Below are 7,507 nucleotides of genomic sequence, written 5' to 3'. Positions count from 1 at the left end.
CCATAAATAGTACATATCAAATATTATGAATCCTATTGTTGTCGCACGACAGCTGGTCAAAAGTATGGCGTCGGTAAGTAAACCGTCTATCTAAATGACTATATTTGTTTTTATTTAAGAGAATGATTTCGATTTTAACAACTTTTTTAGGTTTCTGGAAGCCCGGATCTGGTATCATCCATCAGATCATTTTGGAGAATTACGCCTTCCCGGGATTGTTGATGATTGGTACAGACTCGCACACACCAAACGGTGGAGGATTGGGTGGCTTGTGCATTGGTGTTGGTGGTGCTGATGCTGTTGATGTTATGGCCAATATTCCATGGGAACTTAAATGCCCAAAAGTGATCGGTGTACATTTGAGTGGAAAGATTAGCGGATGAACATCACCAAAAGATGTTATCCTTAAGGTGGCCGATATTTTGACTGTAAAAGGTGGTACGGGTGCTATTGTAGAATACTATGGAAAGGGTGTTGACTCAATTTCATGTACCGGTATGGCAACAATCTGTAACATGGGTGCTGAGATCGGTGCTACCACATCAACCTTCCCATTCAAAGGCCGTATGTCTGACTATTTGAAATCAACTGGTAGAGGTGATATTGCCGCTGAAGCTGCAAAATACCAAGCAAAACTTTTATCAGCTGATAGCGGTGCTGAATACGATCAAGTCATCGATATTGATTTGGATAAACTCGAACCACATGTTAACGGTCCATTCACTCCAGATCTTGCTCATCCAATCACAAAACTCGGCGAAAATTCAAAGAAAAACGGATATCCATTAGACATTCGTGTTGGTTTGATTGGTTCATGCACAAACTCATCTTACGAAGACATGGGTAGATGTGCTTCAATTGCAAAGAATGCTATGAACCACGGAGTTAAATCAAAGATTCCGTTCAACGTCACACCAGGATCTGAGCAAATTCGTGCTACAATCGAACGAGATGGAATTGCTGAAACATTCAGAGAGTTTGGAGCTACTGTAAGTATTAGAAATTCATTTCAAGATATTTTTAGTCAACGAATAAGAATTTACTTTCGATTTTTCATAGGTATTGGCTAATGCTTGCGGTCCATGCATTGGACAGTGGGATCGTAAAGATGTGAAAAAGGGTGAGAAGAACACAATCGTTACATCATACAATCGAAACTTTACCGGACGTAATGACGCAAATCCAGCCACACATTGTTTCGTCACAAGGTTTGAGAAGAATTATTTCAATTTGAAAAAAAAAAAATGTCTACAAAATCAAAAAATTTGATTATTTAAATAAAATGGTGACAGCCCTGAAATGGTGACTGCATTGTCGATCGCCGGTCGTCTCGATTTCAACCCTTTGACTGACTCCCTCAAGGGTGCAGATGGCAAAGAATTCAAACTTGAACCACCATTCGCTGATGAATTGCCAAGCAAAGGCTTTGACCCAGGCAGTGACACATATGCCGCACCACGTGAGGTAATTTTCATCAGCAATACAACATATATTTGATTAAAAACTCCATGTAAATTGTAATAAGGAAATCATGACCTATATAAAAGTTGATTCAATTCTATACGTTTACAGGACGGCTCTTCCGTTAAACTAGATGTTGATCCAAAGAGCCAACGTTTGCAATTGTTGGAACCATTCGACGCTTGGAATGGCAAGGACCTGACCGACTTAACCGTTTTGATCAAAGTCAAGGGAAAATGTACAACTGATCACATCTCAGCTGCTGGCCCATGGCTTAAATATCGTGGTCACTTGGACAACATTTCAAATAACATGTTCATTGGGTAAATATTCACCTTGATTCACATGTTAGCGTTAAATTCATATATGACTGAATTTGAATTTCTTTTTTTGTGACAGTGCTGTTAACTCAGAGAATAGCGAAGTGAACAAAATTAAGAATCAATTGACCGGCGATTGGGCTGGTGTTCCAGATGTTGCCCGTCATTATAAAGCCAACGGTGTCCAATGGGTTGCTGTTGGTGACGAAAACTACGGAGAAGGTTCATCTCGCGAGCACGCTGCTCTTGAGCCACGTCATCTCGGTGGTCGTGCTATCATTGTCAAATCATTTGCCCGTATCCACGAAACTAACTTGAAGAAACAAGGTCTTTTGCCACTTACATTCGCCAATCCATCAGACTATGATAAGGTGAGATTTGATTTAAATTACGCTTCGAACGGCTTTTAACTTTATTTCGATTTTGTAATTTTAGATTCAACCAACCGACAAAATTTCGCTTCTTGGATTGTCTAACTTGGCTCCAGGTAAATCAGTCGACTGTGAAATCAAACACGCCGATGGATCCGTAGACAAAATCAAATTAAACCACACACTCAATGACCAACAAATCACATGGTTCAAAGCTGGAAGTGCTCTCAACCGTATGAAACAAATCGCAGCCGGCAAATAAGTCATCCAAATCCATTAATCATATTGAAAGCTATTGTTGATTCGAAATATAAGAGCGAAACCGATTTCAAGAATAATATTGGCGATCAGAATTATCAATTAAAGCAAAATAAAAAGTAATGTAACTGATTTTGTATAGAAATTGCATGAATAATAAATCAAATTTCATTTAATAGAAAAGATTATTGAATATAATTTAAGAAGGCAAACTCCCAATGTTAGTTCCTCTTATGACGTCTCGCATCAAAATCATTTACAGCCGAATCATTTGTAAACTAACCAAATGAATGTACAATTCCTAAATTCAGCCAGTATTTGGCGGTGAAATAAATTGAATTTGGGCTTATTGGTGTCACTTGACTTTTGCACAGGTGATAGATCACTCCCAATTCAATTCAAATCTGGGGAAACAAAATGAATGACGTTTTTTGTGTGTTTTATACTTAGAAAATCATTTTTGGATCTACTGTGAAAACCAAACTAGGTCTTACGACGTCTTCGCCACGGATACGCAGGCCAATTGGATGTCTTTTGGCATGATTGTGACGCGTTGCTCTGTTGTAATACGCATTCGCCTCTTTTAAAGTAAGATGCGTTAGATCATATTCAAATCAATGCTGATGATCTGTCAATTGATACAAACTGAACCGATGGAAAATCTCTCTCTTTCTCTTTTTTAAACTGATCCCATGCCAACAGTGAAGTGATGTTGTCAAATAAACACCAAGCATTTTTGCTCTGTCGAATACAGTTATGTGTTGACAACACAGTGTTGTTTATTTTTGATTCGTGTTCGATACATGCAGCAAAACTCCACTCGAACGATTAATAGTAAATTTAGCACCGAATAAACAAAATATTTTGTGCTCGCATGATATGAATTGCAATCAATAAAACCGAACATTGATACAATTATGCCAACTTCTAAGAATGAATTACAAAAAATCGGTCATTTAGTCGACATTTCCACGTTGAACGAAAGACACCAAAGAAGGAAAACAGTTTTCATTGTGGAAAAGTATTTTGAATTGTTTTATTTTGAACAAAAGACAGTAAAACTGTCAATTTTTTGCACAAATTCTATTTTGATTCACATTTATTATTTATCTAATTCTTTGGAATCCTTGACGTTTGGTGATGGTTTTTGTTCATAGTCTAATTTTCGTTTGGCAATCGCGATTATTTCTTTCACGAACGAAATATCATCTGTTTGCTCCAATAAAATGGATCTATTTTCGTATATGTCCCGACAAGTGTTTGGACTATAGCCAGTTAAACGCATAAGTTCTCGAATTGCAACATTACCGTCATCATTTCTTAAATCATGCCAAATTTCTTGCTTATTTTTGGTGATATAATCCTAAAAAGACATAAAATGTATATAAATCAGTTCGAAAATATTTCATTAGAATGGTTTGTTTTACATATGAATTCAAGTACCTCTTCATCTGCCAAATCCGTTTCACCGGAATGTGATGACGCACTGTTTGATTCCGAAGCATTATCACTCTTGTGTTGTTCAATCAATAGCATTGCTTCACCAACATCTATTGGAGTCGGGTTGTTCGGCATTTCTATTATGCTCTGAAGATGAAAAAAATTTGTTTTGAAAAAAAATTAGTAACCACAAAATATTAGTGAAATAAAATATGAAATTCAATATTATTAATTGATAAACATTGCTTACAACATTCAGTTGAATTTCCTTTTCGTTTTCTTCATCCATTTTCGTAATTTTTGCGAAAACAAAACAGCCGGCTCACAACATATTGCAATGACAATACAGGTATACTATGTTTGTTCGCTTTGAAGTTGGTTGACAGCGGTGCGTGCGTTTAATTCTCATGTTATCGTCTGTATTTAATGCAGACAATTTACTTCTTCAATGCAATATTTTCATCAGTTTCAAATAATGATATTTAGATCCCATTTGAAATATGCATATGTATTTTTTATGAATAGCAGCACTGATACCATTCGTAGTTTTTTTTATGAGTGTATGTGTGACACTCTCACAGGGGAACATGACGCAGGAACTAGTATAATGTATAGTAGTTAGTTAGCTGTCAGACACCAATAAAGTCAGTGGGATTATTTCATACAATTTTTTTGCAGACTTAAAATAAAATATTTGGAGTTTTATTCGATGAAATATGGTGTTATATTGCAACGCTGTAAAGTAAATAACTTTAATTTGTACTTTTTTCTATTTTTTCATTTTCTTTCTCACTTGATGGCATTAGAAATATTGACAATAAAGTGGCAAGTATTTTAATCACTGACAAAAACATAGGACGATATTAAATCATTTGGTATGCTACGCAAAGCGATTACCAAAAAAAATCTTTCTTTCGCTGAAAACGATGAACTTGTGGTAAATTTATTGTGTTATTTATTTAGTCGCTACTTTTGAAAATAATGTTCTCAAATTTATTTCTTCTATTGTATCTAGACAAACGGCGTTAACAGACGACCTCAGTCTGAATTGAAACGTAAAATGAAACATGAAAATTCCAGTTCGCATAAAATACCAAAAAAATTCGACGATATGTGTGACTATGCTATTGAAATGATTTTATCCTACTTGGAATTAGCAGATTTGGCAAATATTTCCGATGTCAGTAAACGCCTGCAAACTATTGCTAAATCAATATATTCTCGAAAACACGCACATCGTTTGATATGTATTGATGCTTTACAATTTCATTTGGATACAGTCTCTATAAGTTTTTTTTGTAAAATCAAACCAATAATTAGAATTAATGATGCAAAAGTGTGGTTTAAATTGATTCGTAATTTCGGTGAATCCATCAAATATATTTATGTTCATTCTGATAATTATTCAAGTAGATGGCATGAAAGAAATACACCGAGCTCCTACAAGTACGTTATCGAATACATTTTAGAGTATTGTGCAGATTCATTGGAAGTATTAGAATTTTTTGCATTTCCATTTTTGCCATTAAATAAGCCATTAACAAAACTTAAAAAATTCATTGGACACACTAGAGATGTGAGTTTTGATGCAATAGAATACATGCCGAATCTCAACTATCTGTTTTTATCATGTATTCCAATAACATTAGAAAGAAAATGTTTTCCACATATGGATGAATTCAGAACAACTTTGAAGAGTAGAAAAGATGTTGATTCATTCATTTCTTTTTTACATATGAATCGTCAAATCAAAAAATTGTGGTTAGCATTTCCATCAGATGATTCCTTCGATTTAATTATTCCATCGTTGAATGAAATTTTACCAGAATTGAAAACTTTGAAAATACAAGCAAACTATAAATCAAAAAGAGATCGAATTCCATTTTCTCGGTTCAAAACAATTGATACATTTTCATGTAGTGGTTCTTCACCTGAAAAATTTTATGGATCATTTGTGTTCAATGATTTCAAAAGATTGTCTTTTAGCCCTATTCAGGACAGCAGCGATGTATCTTGGATGAACTTGACGTTACATATGAAAAATTTGAAAATACTAAAGATACGTAGCAAAATTTTTATAAAAAATTGTCAAATTCTGCTCAGCGAATTATCTGAGTTGGAATTAATTATAATACAATTTAGTACGCAACATGAAAACAATGTTTTGACCCAAATTTTTGGCAACCAATGGAAACAGATACTAATGGAAAGAAACGAACTTTATTCTGGTGGTTCTTTTGGCGATATTTATAAACTGAAATTTCAACGCAAGAAATAAGAATGTTTGAAACGAATTCTGTTTATTTTTCACCATTTTGCATGTGTAATTGTATATTTATATTCCTTTTTATTATCTATTATAATTTCTACGGTGATAATTTCTCCCCTACAAAAATAAATAGAAATTGTGGCCGCACACCTATCTATACTTAAAGTAAGAATAAAAAACATGAAGCAAAGACATTGGAATAAAAAAAAAATGTAAAATAATTTTATTACAAACGAAAATACAGTAGCTGTGTGAAGGAGATGCATAGTCAAACATTTTCATTCACAATTTTTGTTTTTATTTATTTTTTAACATTAGAAAAGAAAAAAAATTTACGCACACACATATTCAAAAAACTTACTCATTTACATTCCTTCTCACATGTGAAGATTTAATTTTCACTTTTACCACTTTTTATTGTGGTTGTTGATGTTAACGATGGTACCCGATTTCCCACCTTTTGAATCATTCCCATTGCCTTTAAACGATGTGAAATTGTTTGGTGAGTAACTCCTGGTGTATTTGCAAGTTCTTCTTGCGTTTTTGATGAATCTTCATTGATTAATGTCTTCAATTCTCCATCTTCAAACTTTATTGGTGGTCCAACCTGCTTTTTATCTTCCAAGTCAAAATTTCCACTTTTAAACTGTCCAAACCACTTATAACATGTTCGCTCAGCTAGAGCTTGATCACCATAAACATCTAATAAAATACGATTACTTTCAGGAGCGTTTTTCTTCATATTAAAGTAATGAAGTAAAACTCTACGCAAAAACACTTTTTTTGGTGATGGTACCGGTGCTGGTACCCAAATTCTAGCCGGTAGCATATATTCTTTTTAAAAAATTTGGTGTGTATTAACAACTTCTTCTTGCGTTTGCGATGAATCTCCATTGACTAATGTCTCCAACTCTTCATCTCCAAACTTTCTTTACGTTCCAGCTTGCTCTTCATCTTCAAAGACAAAATTACCTCTTTTAAACCACTTCTGACACGTTCGCTCAGCTAGAGCATGATCACCATAAACTTCTACTAAAATACGATTGAAGACTCTTTATGAAGTAAAATTCCATGCAAAAACTCTTTATTTGGTACAAAATTGCTCATTTTCAATGATGATAAAAAATATTATTGTTTACACTTCAACAAAAATAACAAGAGTTGTGTGGTTTTAGCGTTTCTTTCCAAAACTGGTTTCAACCTTTTTTTCACACATTTACATTGATTTACAGTGTATAAAACACATGCAAAACAAATATACATGCATCATGTGTATGCGCATGACTTTTTTCTTCTTTTAGAATTTAAAAAAGTCAATCGCACATGCATTGAATGCATGCAAATAAAAATTGAATGCATGCAAACTAGACCAAAATAACATTTTTTTT

The 7,507-nt window shown here is 34.0% G+C and overlaps 3 protein-coding genes across 5 annotated transcripts; 2 read left to right on the top strand and 1 right to left on the bottom strand.

Annotated features, from left to right (window-relative positions):
* On the top strand, nt 1-2,593 carry LOC129579777 (probable aconitate hydratase, mitochondrial). Its single transcript, XM_055469944.1, has 7 exons — nt 1-73; nt 151-989; nt 1,060-1,208; nt 1,293-1,464; nt 1,573-1,784; nt 1,861-2,152; nt 2,217-2,593. Exons 2-7 carry the CDS (start codon nt 498-500, stop codon nt 2,412-2,414), a joined length of 1,515 nt encoding a protein of 504 aa, XP_055325919.1. The 5' UTR covers nt 1-73; nt 151-497; the 3' UTR covers nt 2,415-2,593.
* A 129-nt stretch (nt 2,594-2,722) lies between these two features.
* LOC129579779 (uncharacterized) lies at nt 2,723-4,291 on the bottom strand. 2 transcript variants are annotated; one of them, XR_008689291.1, is made up of 4 exons: nt 4,101-4,291; nt 3,854-3,997; nt 2,905-3,773; nt 2,723-2,814 (listed from the first exon to the last, which is right to left on the bottom strand). XR_008689291.1 is itself a non-coding variant. In XM_055469947.1 (3 exons), the coding sequence occupies exons 1-3, from the start codon at nt 4,137-4,139 to the stop codon at nt 3,513-3,515; spliced, it is 444 nt and encodes a 147-aa protein (XP_055325922.1). In that variant the 5' UTR covers nt 4,140-4,291; the 3' UTR covers nt 2,723-3,512. The 2 variants fall into 2 exon arrangements, 1 of the variants encoding a protein (XP_055325922.1); XM_055469947.1 differs by having other exon boundaries at nt 2,723-3,773.
* A 131-nt stretch (nt 4,292-4,422) lies between these two features.
* LOC129579778 (uncharacterized) lies at nt 4,423-6,407 on the top strand. 2 transcript variants are annotated; one of them, XM_055469945.1, is made up of 3 exons: nt 4,423-4,569; nt 4,657-4,787; nt 4,866-6,407. In XM_055469945.1, exons 2-3 carry the CDS (start codon nt 4,728-4,730, stop codon nt 6,126-6,128), a joined length of 1,323 nt encoding a protein of 440 aa, XP_055325920.1. In that variant the 5' UTR covers nt 4,423-4,569; nt 4,657-4,727; the 3' UTR covers nt 6,129-6,407. The 2 variants fall into 2 exon arrangements, with proteins under 2 accessions (XP_055325920.1, XP_055325921.1); XM_055469946.1 differs by having other exon boundaries at nt 4,481-4,592.
* Nucleotides 6,408-7,507: the final 1,100 nt, after the last annotated feature.

This window comes from Sitodiplosis mosellana, unplaced genomic scaffold (genome assembly GCF_009176505.1).
Source record: "Sitodiplosis mosellana isolate CC-2019 unplaced genomic scaffold, AAFC_SMos_1.0 Smas_scaffold_6546, whole genome shotgun sequence".
Classification (NCBI taxonomy): Eukaryota; Metazoa; Arthropoda; class Insecta; order Diptera; family Cecidomyiidae; genus Sitodiplosis; species Sitodiplosis mosellana.
This window is presented reverse-complemented; position numbering and strand designations above follow the sequence as displayed.

Bases quoted from the DNA above. Each gene is read 5' to 3' on its own strand.
- LOC129579777 (XM_055469944.1), top strand. From the start codon at position 498: ATGGCAACAATCTGTAACATGGGTGCTGAGATCGGTGCTACCACATCA. The intron at 1,785-1,860 runs GTAAATATTCAC...TTTTTGTGACAG, and splicing joins TCAAATAACATGTTCATTGG to TGCTGTTAACTCAGAGAATA. The intron at 2,153-2,216 runs GTGAGATTTGAT...TTGTAATTTTAG, and splicing joins ATCCATCAGACTATGATAAG to ATTCAACCAACCGACAAAAT.
- LOC129579779 (XM_055469947.1), bottom strand. From the start codon at position 4,139: ATGGATGAAGAAAACGAAAAGGAAATTCAACTGAATGTT. The intron at 3,998-4,100 runs GTAAGCAATGTT...TTTCATCTTCAG, and splicing joins AGGAAATTCAACTGAATGTT to AGCATAATAGAAATGCCGAA. The intron at 3,774-3,853 runs GTACTTGAATTC...ATGTCTTTTTAG, and splicing joins CGGATTTGGCAGATGAAGAG to GATTATATCACCAAAAATAA.
- LOC129579778 (XM_055469945.1), top strand. From the start codon at position 4,728: ATGCTACGCAAAGCGATTACCAAAAAAAATCTTTCTTTCGCTGAAAAC. The intron at 4,788-4,865 runs GTAAATTTATTG...TATTGTATCTAG, and splicing joins CTGAAAACGATGAACTTGTG to ACAAACGGCGTTAACAGACG.